Genomic DNA, 18,298 nt, shown 5'->3' on the forward strand with positions numbered 1-18,298 from the left:
AAGTTCTGTATGCGACCTCGTTCAGAAATTATAGTAATTCTTTTCTTACAGTAGTTCTTTTGGCGAGTTTGACATCGTGCAGAATTATCCAGCGACGTATACACGTAGACATGTAATCCGTCTTTGCCAGAGTGAAACCAGAGTGAAGCTGGAAATTAGCAGTTTCAGATTGCAGAGAGATTGTTTGTTCGCTTAAGTATACTTTTTCTCATTTCATCTCTCGCGTACTCATAAACGTCTTAACCATCACTACACAGGAAGAGCGATTTCGCTGAAGTATCTAAAAATAAAAATTTAGACAGATACAGATCTGAAAATACTTTTGTTGAACTATTAAAATAATTATTATATGTAGGAAACTCAAGCGTAACGAGCAATATTATGAAAAAGTTTCGACATTCTAGCAACCAGTTTTAACATTATAATTATTTTACTTATAATTATTTTGATGATTCCAATAAAATTATTTTTATGTCTGTATCTAGCTAAATCTTTAGCTATAGATACTTCAGCAAAACCTTAGCATGTGGGAATTTTAACGATATGTTCTTTACAAGAATGTTTTTAGTGTATTTAATAAATGTTACCATCTTATATCAGACACATTCGGAAAAAAAATCTTACTGTTAGAAAGTTCACTTTCGATAAAATCACTTTCGATTCGAATTTTTAAGTAGTATTTCAATATATTTCTAGGGAGGATTTCTAAGAAGTTTCTGCTAAGACAATTACTTGTTGTGTATAACTGACAGCTCGAATCCTCGAACGTCGGCCTTCCTCCTGCGGCTTCATCATGCTGGTGCCCACATATCACCACTAACAGATATACATACAGTCTCCCTAGCGAGTTCGTTACCGAGTGTGCCGTGAACTTGAAGCGTAACGAGTGTTTCTTCACGCGAGTCTAACGTGTCGATTCGCGCGAGATATTCGCGAAGAAACGAATAAACACGCCTTACCGAGTATGATCGAAGAGTGTAGGAATTAACGTACCTGTAGAGAGGCTCTTCCCTCGCCGATGTTCACAGTCATTTTCATTCTTGCTTTAGCGCACCTTTGTTTGAAGAACACAACTGCCGCTCACTCTGTTCCTCTATCGAAATTAAGTAGATGTCCGTATTTTACCATGTTAAACAGCGTCCTTGAGACACAACATTGCCGCGTCGCTGTGACTACCATACTTGATATACTTGCAAAAAAACTTTTTCAAGTTTTTACTTTTGACAGTTACCATCTACGACGACAGTCTCATCCATATGCGTTGGGATGCAGACGGGATGAGATGATTGTGTGGTTTAACGAATAAGAGTGTTCACGGACTTCCACTTGGAAGGCCTGACCTCGATCTCGTAAGAAATTCTCCACAAGACTTTGAATTTTGAATTTACGAAATATATTTTAGATTTGTTCAGAATATATTAACTCAGTTATATAATTTTTTTATATTTTAAAAAATTTTTTATATTATCTTATATTTGATCTAATTATTATTTTACTTGAATTATTCAGATTACAGAATACTTTTTTATTCCTGAAAATTAATCTTTTTTCCTCTCTTTCTAAATATTCGTCGTCACGTAATTATCTGTTCAAATATAATAAATTTTCATGACTCGAGATAAGCACCAGAATTGAATTTACAAGATAATGTAGGTAATTTTTGCGAACATAACGACAGTTTATATATTTTGGCGTAATTAAATTGTGTTGATGCTTTCCATGTTTGCTTGTGTAACTTTCGATATATTATACTTTCTATATATTATACTTTCGTCTCAGTTACGGCAGATTAATAGTCGCCAATAAAAATTTTGAAAAGATCACGTAGACGGCGGATTCCAAAGTTTTATTATTGAACAACCAACTCCAAATAACCATTCAATTTCGATATAAAAATATTTAATGATACGTTCCTCGTTTAATATAATTCGCAGATACATAGAAGTTGTTAACAGCAAGTTTTTAACAACATATTCACGATGATATCGATTCGAAAAAAATCGACGCACCGACAGCTAATTGAGTAACAAATTAGATGTTTACATCGGACTCGTATATACTTTATTTGTAAGTTTGCATTTGCACGATGTTTGCGATAAAATTAATATTTTTCCAACGAGGAAAAAGACAAGTTTAATATAGTTCGCCGACATGTAGAAGTTATGCAAGTTTTTAACTCTACGACATATCCACGATGATATCGATTCGAAAAAAATCGACGCGTCGATAGCTAATTGAGTAACAAATTAGATGTTTACATCGAACTCATACTTTATTTGTAAGTTTGTATTTGCACGATGTTTGCGATAAAATCAATATTTTTCCAACGGGGAAAAAGACGGAGAGTAACAGCTGCGATCAGCATTACAATTTTATTTCAAACGTAGTGCATGAGCAAACTTACGAATAAGGTATAGCTTTATTTTATGTCTTTCCTTTATAGAATAAGAAAATGAAAGTATAGAAACGAGAAGTCTCTCTATTTCTTTAATAAGAATAATAGTAATAAATTTATTATAATATTATTAAACTTATGAAAGTATTTTCATTCAAATTTATTACTATTATTCTTATTAAAAAGAGATTTCTATATTTTTTATTTTTTTTAATCTATTGTATTTTTAATTACTGTACTTTTTTAATCTAAAGTAAAGGCATACAAAGCTTATCATTAATCATCTAATCATCGAGTAAAATTCAATTTGACATGTCAAGTTATTTATATCGTTATCGCGATACAAATGTAGCAATGCGTATGCTTAGGTGCGCGCTGCGACCTCAGGGCACGTCAGCGCAATCAACACGTGGGGCGTCTAAGAATCACGACCCTTTATATCAAGATCTTCACTTAGCGTAGTCGAAGGCGGGCGAGTTACATGCGGAGCAAACGACGTGCACCAACACGTGGAGGCGGACGGGATTTTCTCTGCCTCTCTCTCTCTCTCTCTCTCTCTCTTTTTCTCTCTTTCTCTCAGCGCCTGCATCACACTTTAATCTTTTTCGTTTTGTGCTCTTCCTCATAGAGGCACGGACGATAGATACGAATAGAGAAAGAAAAAAAGTAGCAGCGAATGCGTAGGCATCAGCTCACTCCTTATAAGAGTGACACGCGCGTGCAACGACCGAGCCATTATTATACGGATGATTACTGCATGCGAGGGCCTCACGTTGCACGTGGACGTGCCCGCTAGAATCTGCTCGAGGTCTTATCCTGTAGGCTGGAAAGAAATGCCGCGTTGTAGGCATCAAAGCCATATGAATCACGAGTGAGATTTTTTTTATTTTCTTTTGTTCATAATTTGTTGATAATTTCTCGATGCTTGAGTATGATATATAGCTCATTTGAACAGCAATATTTTAATAATTGAGCGAATTTTATATAATGTCGAATCAAGTAATTTTAATTTTAAATTTTGAATCTAAAAATATTTTATGTAAAAATAAATATATTAAAATACGTATATACATATATTTAGACAGAACAAACTTTATTTATTATTCCAATGTTAATTAACGGAGATGCATTGTCATTAATTGAATACGTACACATAGAATCAGTTAACTCGGAATAAAGATCCTGTAACAGTTTGACCACGAACGATTTTATCAAAATATATACGAAAGAGAAAGGTATATGTGTTACACTTCTTATATACTTTCTTCTCTCGTAGGACTTTTAACAAAAAATTGTTCATAACTAAACTCTGTTATAAACTCGGTTATAGGATTTCTACTCATAATTATGAATCAAAAATATATCGTAGGTTTCGTAAACGTATTGAGGCAAATGATTGGAGTTGTAAATAAATTCGTAATTAGCGTCAATTCAATGCGATGGAGAGCCGCCCCTGCTCTATCGGAAGCATTGTTTTTCAGGGTAAAGAGGAGGCCTTGAGATTAGCATCGACACATCATAAATCACGCGAACCCTTCGGGCGTGCAGGCGAATCTTTTGCACTTCCCTCTTTTTCTCTTTCATTTTCGTAGTATTGATTTGTAAAAGTTTGCTCCATTGACGTGGATTTACGCGTCGAATAAATTACTGGCGTTAATAATAACATTGCTTTATTTGTTTTAACACACACACACACACACACGCGCGCGCGCGCGCGCACACACATGCACACACTATCCCATAAACATCCCTTTAGTCACTACCATTTAACTAACATGACTGGGAATAACGATATGTAAATTAATTTCACCATTATTTATTTCTTGAATAGGAGACGCCTTTTTTGTGATAATTAATTGAAAAATAATAGTAATATAGATGACAAAAAAGTCAACTTTTGATGCCTTGACTCTTTTAACATTACATTTTTTTAATTCTGATGTAATTGATAAATTCAAATTAATATAATTAATAAATAAATTATAGTTTTCGCAAAGTAAAAATATTGTATTTATATATTCATTACTTTTTATTTAAATTTATAACACTGACTTATGCACATAAAAACTTATCTTTATTTGTTATAGATTTTCTTAATTTTTATTTTCTTTCTTTTTTACCTATAAGATTTTTTTCCAGAAATAATTAAATACTTCGAGGAATTAGAGAATTGCTAAAGTTATAAAATAATCGTTATAATGCAGTACTCTTTTCTTACATGAGATGATATGCATTAATTCTAGACAAAAATCATGAACAGAACAAATTGTAATGCTTTATCAAGAGAGATTGTCTGGGCTGATCATGGGGGAGGGGACATGCTCATCATCTACGAATCGCTTATAAATCATTACAAATCGATCTCGACCAATGTGGCTTCTTATAGAAATGAGAATGTCGTCGGGGAAGTCGTGTTGCTTCTTTCATGTTTGTACATTTCATTGTGTCACGACCTCGCGTAAAGATCCGCTGTTGTGACGTTCTCGTCTCGAAGTAGCCGCTTCTAATGAGAAGTGTTTAAAAGGAGCGGCACGTTTAAGAGAGAACAATGGCGAAAATGTGTGTAGGTAAATGTCGCGGAAAATACGGAGGCCGTGCCTGAACAGCCTTCGAGATGAAGGAGAGAATTGATTTGCCGAAACAGTCAATGACTGTTATATTTAACCGTTATATGTATATACATGTGTGTGTGTGTGTGTGTGTGTGTGTGTGTGTGTGTATTATATAAAATTAAAGTTTGCAAAAATAAAGAACATAAATAAGATTTTAATATCTTCATTTTATACACATGTTCTAAAACAGATTTTTCAACAATTTGAGAAATTTTTACTTTACTATTTTATTTCACTATTTTCGAAGTATTTACTTTAAAGTATAAAATTAAATTTGCAAGAGATGAAGACTTTCTTTCTTATAAAATTTTATAAAATTTTTTGAGAAAAATTTCTTGACTAGAAAGTTTTCAAGTTTTGTACAAGAAATCTTATTTAAAAAAAAAGGAAACCTTGCAAACTTTAATTTTATACTTTGAAGTAAATATTATACTTTCAAAGTAAATATTTCGAAAGTCTAAAATTATAAAGTTTATTCTACTGTATATGAAATAAAGATCTTGTTATTTATTTTGCGATTCAATCTCTAATTCGGGAACTGATTTAGATACGGAATTCACTCGATTTCATTAATCGTAAATTGTTTTGCGTAGAATGTGTATCACAATTAAGATGTTATTTAGTTAATTTTTTGTAAGTTGTGAAACTTATACACTCTGTGTTTGATTGTTATTGAAATGATTTATAGATTATTACAATCTTCTTGTACGACGACAGGTATTTGAAAGTATATAATTCATGTCGAATCCTTGATTCATCGAATAAAGCAATCGAACTTATTTGAATATATATACTTGCTATGTTGCGATTCGAATACGGGTGACAAAGTCCCCATTGAATCAATATATTTGTCAGATTTAATTGCAAGAATTCTTGAAAATATGAATATTTATATACACGAAAGATCTTTTGATTTCTCAAATAAGTGCACGAAGGTGAATTCACTTAAACTTAAACATGTCGGTGGCAAATCCTGTTTCGAGATACCGATACTGTCTGTCGAGCACGGCGTGAATCATCCGTTCATGGACAAAGGTGGGATTCGTTTCTTCGCTTGGGACACATTATGCCTTCAGTAACACGTTGCAACATTACTGCTTAAATGCCACACGGAGGTGACCATACAGATAAACCGCTTGTGCAAGTAACGAATAAAAAAATTCCTTGCGCGAGCATTAATGGCTAGTCATTAATGGCTAGTAATTAGCACCGAGAATCTTTTATATACTGATTCTATAAGCAAAGACTCATAAATGAGAAAGTGCAAGTCTTTGCAATATTAAATTAAGATAAGAATGTGAGCTCTGCGGGCTTTCACTTATCGTTCTCAAATTTCTTTTCCAAATCTGCATGTGATAATGTACGTTTCTCTACATCGATCATCTCATTATAAGTTCTTACTTTGTAAACCGTCTGAGATGTGTAAAAAATTGAATATCATGTCCACTCTTGGTCTTCATTTGTCGTCGAATGGAGAAATATCTCGAGAAAGACTTTGACACAAAAGCCTCGTTTTCTCTCGCACTTTCCTACCATCTTGCCGCTTGACTAATCAGACGCGTCATGCATCGTACATTGCGCTGAGATGTGACGGTAGCGCGTATCATAGTCTCGGAATCGGCATCTTCGATATCGTATGCAAATTGTACAAAGATAAAATAACCGACATGAAATGTATATCCGCTACATATCCTTAGGAAGACTTCCATTTTTTTTCTTAATGGACATCATAGGACATCGTCTACAGTTCGAATATATCTCATAAAACAATTTAATTATTTTAACCGCGAATAATTTTAGAAAATTATTATTACGTTTACTTCTGAGTTAGTTTAGTCCTTAACTATAATAATTAATTATGTATATGGACTTTAAATTTTACTTGAAATATTTACCTAACTATTTCGATATTAGTATTCGATAGTGTGAGTATTATTTATCATAATTCTCTGTATGTGTGTGTTACGCGGTTTATAGATTATCTTCATGCTTGATGATACATTCTTAAATGCCAACGTTCGTGAACATGGCAATTCACTTTATTGGGGTAACAATTAAACGATGATACTTTTTTATTTATCACATATCACATATGAGATATCATATTTGAGATACCATATTATATATACTGTTACGCTGTACGGTGATATTTATTTTTGTCATTGTTAACATCGTGATACCTGATGATATCTTATTTTAAAAATCTTATTCTTTAACGGATATAATAATTATAGGTGGTAGAAATATAGGTGGATGTAACGAGATCACCTGATTTTCTCTAGATCGACTTATAGGGAGAAAAGTAACAGTTTAGCATTTCCCGGATAATGCGATTATGAGCTAATTATCTATGAGGATGCACATCCGTTTCGCTCACTTTTCCATCTCGCTTTCGATAACACAGGACGCGCACATAGGCATCCGCTTTACGAGATAAAACATGTGTTCTAATCATCAATATTGACTGGAGGTCAAATTGGCACGTTAAAAAATGCATCGAATTTGCACGTGTGTGTTTCGAACTAATGTAATTACTGGTCATTAACATAACGACCGCATTCTCCTTCGCCGATATAGAACCGGTGAAAGTGTGTATCGATAATTAGGAAGAATAAAATTATGCTGCCCCGTTAGATCAACCTAAATTCAGACTCTTCAGCGAAGAGAATTGAGTCTTTATGATCGATGCTTACGTCCGATCATTGATCGATTTGTTTTTGCATTTTACGACGGTTGTGCTCGGTCGTATAAATTACCTATTGGCCACGTTCAGTAGAATATTTATTTTGCAACTATTGGATTATACTTTTAGATCTAGAAGAGTAGTCCTAATCTCAATGAAGAAAACATCCAACAGTTGCATAAATATTCTATTGAATGTGACTGTTATCATCAGCGTGATATGTATACTAGTAAAAATAGTATAGCTACTACATGACGTTGCACGCCTCGTTAGCATTGATAATTATCGATCTCAGTATATTTGTTATATAAACGAAATGCGGTGTCTGTCCGGAAGCAATTCCTTTGTATCGTAAGAGAAACAAACGGATATTAGGCCCCAATAACTCGATTCTCATTACCGGAAATACATCAGGTTCTGGATTACAGGAAATGATCGCGGTATAGAAACGGTTCTAAAAGTCTTAAATATCATTTTATAATACAACATTATATCTGATTGCCCGCTTATGCGTTCGCTTATACAGGGATCTTTGTAATGTATTCGAATTAGCTGAAGCTTCACGCTTCAGGACTTTGCAATAATCTAATAATTTTGGCCGTAAAGTGTTTCTTCGAAAGATAATTAAGGTTTGCTACGCATGACAATAAAACTGCAGACTATTTAAAAGATTCAATCATTCGCAAATGCAAAGTCGTGGCTTTACATCATAATAACTCTAATAAGAGGAATAAAGTAAAAATGATATACATAATTGATCTTTCTTATCCTAAACTATTAGTTACAGATGAATTTAATTAATTTTTAATTTTATTTAATTGTTTGGTCTCACAAATTAAAGAATTGTTTACAGGAATTTAGAAGTCTTAAATGAAGCGTTTGTCAATAAACTTCTACAACAAAAATTTTGTTTGTTTGAAATCTTAAATTACTTTAAATATGAATTTGGTGGTTTAATCCGGTGGAACATCCTGTATAATAGGATCGCAAAAGATTTACTGTAATAAATATAATATTACGTAAAATCTAACAAAAAGTACTGTGAAACTCTTAATATTGATTTTACTCTTAATTTTGATTTTTCATTTCAAAAGATTGCTTTGGAATAGATTTAAGTATTGAATGACATCAGTTTTTGTGAGAAATATCGTGAAACTTTTGTGCTATCTATTTGCTATGAGCGTAAGATATTAGATACATCCCTGGAATAATGGAAGGACGCTTTCGGTCTCTCTCGGGAACGAGATAGAAATTGCACTTTCCAATGTGATAAATTACGCCGATTATCGACGTATATATATAATTTCTGTTGTCACGGCTCGTTCACGCGCGGGGGTGTCCGAAAGGAATGATGCGACTGCAGCGAGATTGACGGTGCACCAAAGAAAACGTGCCAGACTTCGAATTACTAAACACGTTCGGATAACAGTTATCGCGCTTCACGTAGAATTAGCGAATATGTATTTTCGCACAAGAAAGTGGATAGTGAAACCATAGGGCTTCATTTCGATTTGTAGTACTAGAAGACGATCAAATGATGAGAAAGTGTCGTTGTCGATTTCAGCGATAAAAAGAAAGTTCAGCAATTGAATTATTTGCATTAGTGAACTCATAAATGAATTAGAAATTTTAATACCTTGTATGAACAAATTTTCTATTTATTACTTAATGCTACAAAAATTAAACTTATATTAAAAATTGAAACTATTTTATTTTTTAATTAATTTCTATAATAACATCTAGAGACAATTTTTCTATTTTTAGAAAGTATCGTTTTTGAAAAAAAAAAAAAATTTTTTTTATATGAAAAATAATCAATGAAATGATAATTTATTCGAGTTTAAATTGATATTGTAAAAAGAAAATTTTTATACAAAATTTGTGAACATTATTTTTAAATGTTATTACAATACATAATGTATTTTTGATTATATTTTGTCATTGACATTCATTCAATAGTCAGACTTTAGGCGAAATAGAATTCTTCTTATAATTTTATATATGCCGTATATTTTTTATGTACTTTATTATCATATATGCATCTTATATATATATAATACATATTCCATATGTATCGTTATAATACTGTATACTGAATCTGTAAATTGTCTGTATTATTAATGATTGATTCTCTCTGTATGATGCACATAGTATTATAGCTGCGAATTACAGATTGTAAAAGTACTCTCTAAAACTTTTAGAATAAATCTCACTCTTAAAGATTGAAAATTGAACCACTCTTTTTCAAGATTGGTTCAATTTTCACTCTTTAGTGAGATTCCACTTCAAAAAATTTAGAGAGTAGACTTTATATTCTGTACTTTCTGTTTTTTTATAACAGATTATAAGATAGATTTCTTCTTGTTGTTGCAGCAGTGCGGCAGCAATAGCGGCAGCGGTGGTTCGACGGAGGGTGTCGTGGTGAACGTCAGTACCAGTAACGGCGTCGGCAGCGGTGGCAGCGGCGTCGGCGTTAGTGGCATGGACTGCATGCCTTTGCGCCCCGGTCCGTTTCACTACCTCATCAGCGAGCAAGCTAAGTCCCTAGTAGCCCTGCAGGAATTGCAGAATGAAGTCGGTGCCCTGCTCGAGTTCCGGGACCTCGTCATCGAGACGTTCCCAAACCTCCGGCACAAGATGGCCGCGACGGCGTCCGCGGGTGCGTCCGTGATGTCGTCTACCTGTACCCAGAGTTCGCACATCCCGTTACCGCTGTCGAGCCCGTCCTCGCGAAGGATCAGCGAATGGGAGCCTGGCAAAATAAGGCGGCGAGTAACACGCGAAAGTAGCAGCGGCGGCGGCAGCGGTGGAAGCGGTAGCGGAGGTGGAGGTGAATCGTCTTCGTCGCTGCCTAGAAGCCGCAGCAACTCCCACAGTGGCGGCACTAAGAACAACTGCAGTGCGACAGTTCAGGATTCCGGTTTCAGCACGGAGACCTCGTCGAAGGACAGCGCTTCGACGGCGATTGCGCCGCGAGCGAGCAGTCCCCGGCCGAATACGTTGGACGAGGCGGAGGACGAACTCTGGAACCTGCTAGATGTGATCCACCGCAAAGGGATTCGGCTGCGCGAAGAGGTCGAGTGCCTTCAGGGTCGTTTGGAGAGCGTGGCGACAGAGGAATTAGTGTCGACGGATGTGCTCGAGGCTGTGAGAAAAATCACTGGTCTCGGTGATACTGATAGAACAATTGGTTGCAGTAATGTTGTCGATAAGAATGTCGATCCACAGCAACAGGATAGTAGGGACCCACAAGTGATAGCTCTCAGGCGGGAGAAGGAACAGCTATTAGACAAAGTGGCCGAGCTCGAGGCAGAGACGATATCGAGTCGTGCCCGAGCACAAGAATTGCAAACAGAGTTGGCCGCCTTATCGGCACTGAAGACTGGTCTGGAGGATCGGTTGCGGGCTGGACTGACCGAGAACGCTTCGGAGATTTTGACACCGGGCGTTCAAAGACTGCAACCTATTGCGCCGGTAATTTCCTCGCCGAAGAATGCCAATGTTACTAGTATTAAGAGCAACAGTTCGGCGTTCGTGTCGGTCACCGGTAGTCCTGGAAGCAAGGCTCACAAGAGCCGCTTTCGCACGAGGACTATCGAGAAGAATGTATTATTGGATGTTGTCGGATGCAATGACGAGATGCGAAATGTCGACATCGATGTTGAGGCAAACGTAAATGAAAGGCGAGCCAGGTTGGGAGCGCTCGATTCCATCCTGGTCTCGCCCACCAGGGTGACTCACGTGAAAGACGTTGACTCAAGGAAGATTGCGGCCATTCTTCGCGAGCATTCGCCCCTCGAGCTTCAGCGGCACCTAATTACTACTACCGTCCATAATCAGGTAAGATCGGTCATTCCTATTCTAATACATCTATTTAAAAGTGAAAAGAATAAACTTGATCAATGACTGTTAATTTCTTAACGACTTATTGTTTGCAGGTCCTACAAAAAAGGCTAGATGAAGTCAAGAAAAGTACAGAAACTCTCTCAGAGCGATTGGACAAAGCGCGCGAGGAGAACGATGATTTGCGTTTCCAGGTGAGTCGTAATCAAAAGTCGCTGCATACACATACATATAGCAACTTTATTTAAAAGAATTTCAAAAAAGTATCACATTATTAAGTGCGTTACATTCTTTTGTAAAAGAGATATTCGTTATAATATTACAATATAATATTATTCATTACAATATAATATGATTCATATCTCTTTCAGTTAGAGGAACGAAATATCGAATTAGAAGGCACGCGAGCGCGAGTGCGCGTATTGGAGCGTCTTCAACAACGACCGCCAACGGAAGCCGAACCGGAGGCGGATTTGGAGCATCCCAGATGCGAGCAAAGCGGCCTTGAGCCCGGTAGCAGTACGGAGTCCGCGCGGGACCATCATCAGCCAGTAGAGATTAAACCGTCGCCGCGGCGGCGTCCTAGTCGTATACCTTTACCCGGCAACGTGAGCGGCAAGACAACGACGACGCCTACAACGAGCGTGATTGCAACAACGCCTGCACGACCGCCCAGTCACGGCAGGAACGATAGCAGGGAATCACTCAAATCGCTAACGAGACCACCGCGTGATTCTAGTCGCGACAGCCATGGCGGCGGCAAGTCGTTATCGAAACCGCGCGAATCCAGTCGAGATTCGTTAGGCAATAGAAGTCTGTCCAGGAGTGGCGGTAATGGAAGCAACAGCAGTAGCGTCGGCGGCGGCAGCAAGGAAACAAATCGGGAGTCATCTTTGAACAATCGATCCCTGCCGCGTAACAATTCCAGCCGAGACTCCCTAAACAAATCCTCCTCGCTGTCCCGCGCCCGTGACTCGTTGGAGTCTAACAACAACCTCGGCACATCCTCGCCCAACACGGGAACGGTAAACGCTCCTCCTCGACGACCGCCCGCTCCTGCACGCCGTTCCCACAGCCTGGCGCGCGCAGCGACGTCCGTCGATGCGTCCGAGAACGGCAAGGTACGACCTGTAAAGCAATTCTTTTGGAGCAGCTGGCTGAAGTCACCGTTGTCCAATGGTCCGGTATAGTAGAGAGCTCTCGGCAAGCCTTCTCTCCCTCAGGATGACAGGCTGTAGTTGCTCTCTCTTAGGGACAATCATCGCCTTCAACATCATTCCCTTCGAAGTCCACTCTATTAATCTTTGTAACGAGATTAGAAAACTGCTCCTTTTTGCTTCCCGATAGTATCTCGTCTCAACTTGCACTGACTTTGGTCTCGTTAAATTAAGATTAGCTAGACGGACTAAACAGCATCATTCCATCATCATTTTCTTTTGACAAATCCTTCTGTATTATCTTGCTAACTGTCTCATCTCTGTACTTTCTCGCTACTTTAACTATTACTATTACTGTCTTATTACTGTTACGTCATATCCTTATATAACAACCGTAACTGTGACTATATCATCTAGTGATACCGAAAGTACGTATATTTATCGAAGCTGTATCTAGTACAGTTTCCTACGATGATACAGACACATGCACCGACTTTCATAATGCTGTTATTTCCTGCCGTTTTTCCCGTGACGTCTATCTTCATTATGTCCTTGTTCTATTCCATTCCTCTTCTATTCTACCGCGGACTTCGACATGGTACCAACGATGTACAATCATGCAGGAACGGAATTCCCGTTTTCGCTGAGCCACTATCTTTGTCTGATAAATCGATGTTCCTGGGGGAAAAAAAAAACATCTGTAACAATACGTGCAGAGACTTGAGCGAACAAATCGACTAATTCTTGTTTTAAAACCACCAATTGTCCGCCCAACCGTCCACCATACCAAATCAGTCTGATCTGGAGGGCAGGCGAGCGTGCGTTCGAGCCCGTCCCCAACGGCGGTCCAATAAAGAAAGAAAGTGGCCCCTTCTCGCGTGCCGCCGGTTTTTTCTCGTAAGTTATGCTTCTTTTATTATCATTTGCTTTGATGCTTTTTTCCTGGATGTGGTGAGCTGTAGCCTCTATCTTTTCAACCTATTTTCATTTCCCCCTTTTACCACACCGGTAGAGAATACACCATAGTTTGAACGCTCTCACTTGGATTTTGGCATGCGCACGTACCCGTAGTCGAATCTCCCAGATTACGAATATCAGTAAGAATGCTTATCTTTGCAAATATATTACATGAAAGTTCTTTGAACTTTTGGAATGGATAACGTAATTTTAATATGCTAACGCGTTTTGTTTGAGTACTATATAGAGCTAATAGACAGACCATCGTTCGTATTAGTAGTCTAAATTTAAACTTTTAAAATTATTTTTTTAAATTTCTTTTCATTTCTCTAGTGAATGAAATTATTCTTCTCTTTCAGGGAATATTGCTAATTCTATATTGTATACAATTTATAGATTAAATAGAAACTAATGTATTCTTGTTTAATTTCTAAGACTTTAAAGGCTGATTTCTATGATCCACGCTAATGTTAGAAAAGATGGTAAAATACATTTGTATATTATTTCAAATTGGCATCAAAAAAGGGTTAAACGGTTATTCGCACAAATTTGGATTTTTTCGCTTTTTCTTCTCTTTTGCGATTTATTTACGAGAACCCGTCAAAATTTGCATGTTCGGCCGAATATTTCATCAAAATCTACGATAAACGCGAGCTTCTATTGCCGAAGTTTTATTAAAAGACCGACCGCTAGACAAAACTAGAAATGTTCTAGCCACATTCAGATAATTCCACATTTATCTTTCATTCATAAAAACGCACACAACCATACACGCTCGATTCGTCGCATATTCATTTACCTTGATACTCCCATACATTTTAGTACATACTTACTCAAACAAATCTCTTTACTCTCATGACAGAAGGAGAAAAAGAGGAGAGAACTTTTATTTAGTACATTTATTAGCACGTATCATTATGATCATCATCAGCATTCAGCGCTAGCGAGTTTTCCTCCCTGCTCTTTCAAATGTGTGTTGTATGTTAAATTGATTTGCTCTTTTTGGTTGCTGAGATTTGATTTTATTTGCTAGCGTTGCTTGTTTACGGATTATAAAAAAAGACTCGAGAGAACCGTCGTAGTCGTGGCCTATTATAGTCACATCCGCGATTGAGGGAAAATGAATCAATTACACGTTTACCTGCTTGGCCTTACGGTTCATTGTCCATCTTATGTCCAGCATCGCGCGAGACGATGTTACATTTTACGATATATTGCATTCGCTAATAAAATTCATGACACGCTCTCTTTACTTAATTACTACGATTCTTATTTTTTTTATATTTATATAATGTTTATATTTATGATTGAATTCAAGTTATTAAGTAGAAAAGTCGCTTCGTACGAGAATTTTACTTTTGCTCATACATATGTTATATAAATACGAAAGCTAACAGATCTTGATACCTCAGCATTAAAACAGCCAGTAGTATTTTTACAAATTGTTATCATTCTACATTTAACATATAAATTTTTCCGTCAATTTTCACGCTACAAAACTGACATAAATCGGCTGTTCTAAATTCTTGGGTATTAATATAAAGTTAATCTCTTTGTCATGCATTTCTTTAAGATGTATCTCCAAGATGTATCTCTAAAGCGATGCTGTAATAGCGATAGGAAAATTTTGGCACTTGTAATATAACAGGTAAATTTTATTTATTTAATTGACTAACACGCATTTCATATCTTCCAGAACTGCATCGAATCACCAAGTTCCTGGTGCTCGACCAACAGCAGTTTCCGGCACAGCGACTCGTCCCTCTATCCGGACTCCTTGAATCAAGAGACATCGTCCGTTACCGGTTCCACACGAGTAGAATTCATAATCGGTTCGCCCACCAGGCGCTTTCGCCCGAGCTCCGCGTGGCCTCACCGCTATTTCGACAGCATCGACTCGGCGGCTACAGTGCCAGAGAGCCTGCTAACCGACGAATTTCCTCTACGACGCGGCGGCGAGGCCCTGGCCGAGTGCGATTCGCTCGAATGTCATCCGATTTCAAGCGAAGATTAAATGCGCCAATCGTCGACGTTAATGCGAAGCTAGTAAAATGGCGAGTCGCTTAGAGCGAACTACTTGCTCTTGCTTCTTTCCATTATTTTACACCATATCACTGGCTCTGCTTCTACGCGGCCTTATTCTCATCGCGTCTCGACGCGTGCGCGCATGTATAATTAACAGAATTCTAGACACGTGAAACATATTCGTTTAGATGATATACGCTGGAGAAGCGACACTCGCGTTCTCAATGACTCTTATTCTGTGCCTTTTTAATATTGAATTTTCGTTTTTGTTTGTTTAAGAATCACGTCTTATGGAGATTCTAAACGGACAGAAATCCAATGATTCTAAATTGAAATATAACAATACCATTTCCATGCAGGGCTTATATGTACTTCCCTCGAGTTGCATTTAAAGAATATTTCATATACCTTTATAACATGACGGAGATTTTTTAGCAGTCAATTTTGCTATCTAATCAAAAATGAAAACGATGTATTGACTTGCATCACGAACGTACATTGATTTGTAATGTACATAACTGATATAGCTGATATATAGTAATTGTGCAAAAAAAGTTAAAGTTATTATCACCAATTTCATTGATGATACAAAGATAAAAAAAGTCAAATTTCAAATTAATACAAATATATCATGTTTATTTATAAAGTAAAGGAAAAATAGATACATACTAAAGATATATTTAAAATTCTTTTCGAATTTTTTAAGAAGAACAGGACTACACATTTTTTTTCTATCTTTATTGGAATTACTTGTGTGTAAAACATATACCTAATTTATCAAGAGGCATATGTGAAATTCTTATCAATTGAGAAATATTTTTGAATATTTTATCGAGTCGCATATCAGTAGACGCAAAGCCAAGCGTTTATATTTATTTGATGTTATGTTTGGTATTATTTTTAATATGTAAACGATTTGGTTTACCTAACCAACGTCAAGAATGAGTTTGTTAATCAAACTTTCGATTACTTGGTCTACGTTCGGTGACTTTGCAATTATGTAAATTTTATATTTACATCTACAGTGCTATTTTTTTATGTATTTCTCACGAATTTGTAATTTCTTTTATTATTCTCTAAGCGAAAAACTTTCGGTAAAAAAAGTATCGTTAGCAATTGAGTGTGTGAAAAGATCCGATCGTATTATTAGCTCGCAACAGAGGATAATAGCACAGTCGATATTTCACATTCCGTAGCTGCAATTTCGTATTCCATTTAGCATTTCTACTTTCGATTTGATAAATTACGATTAATTACTTTCTTATTTATTGCGTATATTATAATAATGCGAATTTATGTCCGAATTTAGTTGATATTTAGTTGATGAAAAGTATTGTGCTACAATTGGGCGAAATATGCGTGACTGTTTAAAAATTTAAAAGACAAGACAAATACTGAAAATTCTTATGGAAATATATTGATATATATTGAGTATTCTCCATTTATATTTTGTCAGAAATAACATATCATGTTTAATTATCGCGCTCGTTCGCTGGACGCAATAACGAATATACATTGGTAATTATATATCGAATGTATGAACAACGAACGGACAATGAATGCGGATAGAGTGTGATACGTTAAACAAGTTTTCTTTTTTAATAAATTTAATTTTCTCTGTTCATTCGTTCTTTGCTCATACATACAATGTATATTTTAACCGAGAATGATAAAAGTGAGCGATGTGTTAATTCTCACTTATTACAGGGAGGTTCGTTGAATTCGTTGATTCACCGGAGTTACGTTTCGATGCGCGTAAACTCACAATGCCCCGACTCCGGAAAGAACACTATTTACTACACAGTTCCTCGTTTCAACAATCAATTTAATTATTTATAACTAACAATGACGATTGTGAACACTGAGTAATCACAGACAGAGCCTGTGATCCTAGTTATAAATAACCGCGAAACATGTGATTAACATATAGTTTAAGGTGTAAGTCACAGGACTGACGGACTCTACTTATTATTTTATTAGCGCCTAATGATTTTATGCGCGGCGGAAACGAACAGGGGAATCGAGATGAATTTTGCTTTTTTCCTTGTCTTTTTTCTTTTTGTACAATGGGATTCGTAACGCCACGAAAATGCTCAGATATTATTGTTATTCATACAGCCGGTGGATTTTAGTGCCCGTATCAGTGCGCACTGCCGACTGGAGGCTATTATTTTTATATCTTTAATTGACAAGCGTAATCGAGAAAGAGCGTGTAAAAGGGCTGCGAAGGTGTAGCATCCTCCCGATTCCGATGATTATTATAGCGCTGTTGCTGTATTATACTTTATCTAGTTTAGATATGTCTTATCATCATAGAATTATTAATTATTGTTTTACGAATACATACACCGACATATTTGTACATAGACGATATCGTGATTTATTTAAATAAATTAGCGCTAATGTAAATAAATATTATCTGTAACGAATCTGCGATAATGTGATCCTATTAATAAAATGAAATTACTTGAAGATATCTATTATTAGTAATTTTAATTTTAAGTCCTAAATCTTTGACTTTGATGGATTACCGTATGTAAATAACTATATGAAATGACTTATAGTCAACAATAAAACATACATTCCATCATATATACATATATACATATATACACATATATATATA

The 18,298-nt window shown here is 36.3% G+C and overlaps 1 protein-coding gene across 1 annotated transcript in view; it reads left to right on the top strand.

Annotated features, from left to right (window-relative positions):
* Positions 1–18,298, top strand: part of LOC108691003 — an 81,066-nt gene that overhangs the window by 52,108 nt on the left and 10,660 nt on the right. The window contains exons 2-5 of the mRNA XM_018198599.1: positions 10,064–11,530; positions 11,629–11,727; positions 11,905–12,717; positions 15,344–15,618. Of these exons, the coding sequence (XP_018054088.1) occupies positions 10,064–11,530; positions 11,629–11,727; positions 11,905–12,717; positions 15,344–15,618 (2,654 nt within the window). The remainder of the gene's footprint in view (positions 1–10,063; positions 11,531–11,628; positions 11,728–11,904; positions 12,718–15,343; positions 15,619–18,298) is intronic.

Source organism: Atta colombica, unplaced genomic scaffold (genome assembly GCF_001594045.1).
Source record: "Atta colombica isolate Treedump-2 unplaced genomic scaffold, Acol1.0 scaffold38, whole genome shotgun sequence".
Taxonomy (NCBI): Eukaryota; Metazoa; Arthropoda; class Insecta; order Hymenoptera; family Formicidae; genus Atta; species Atta colombica.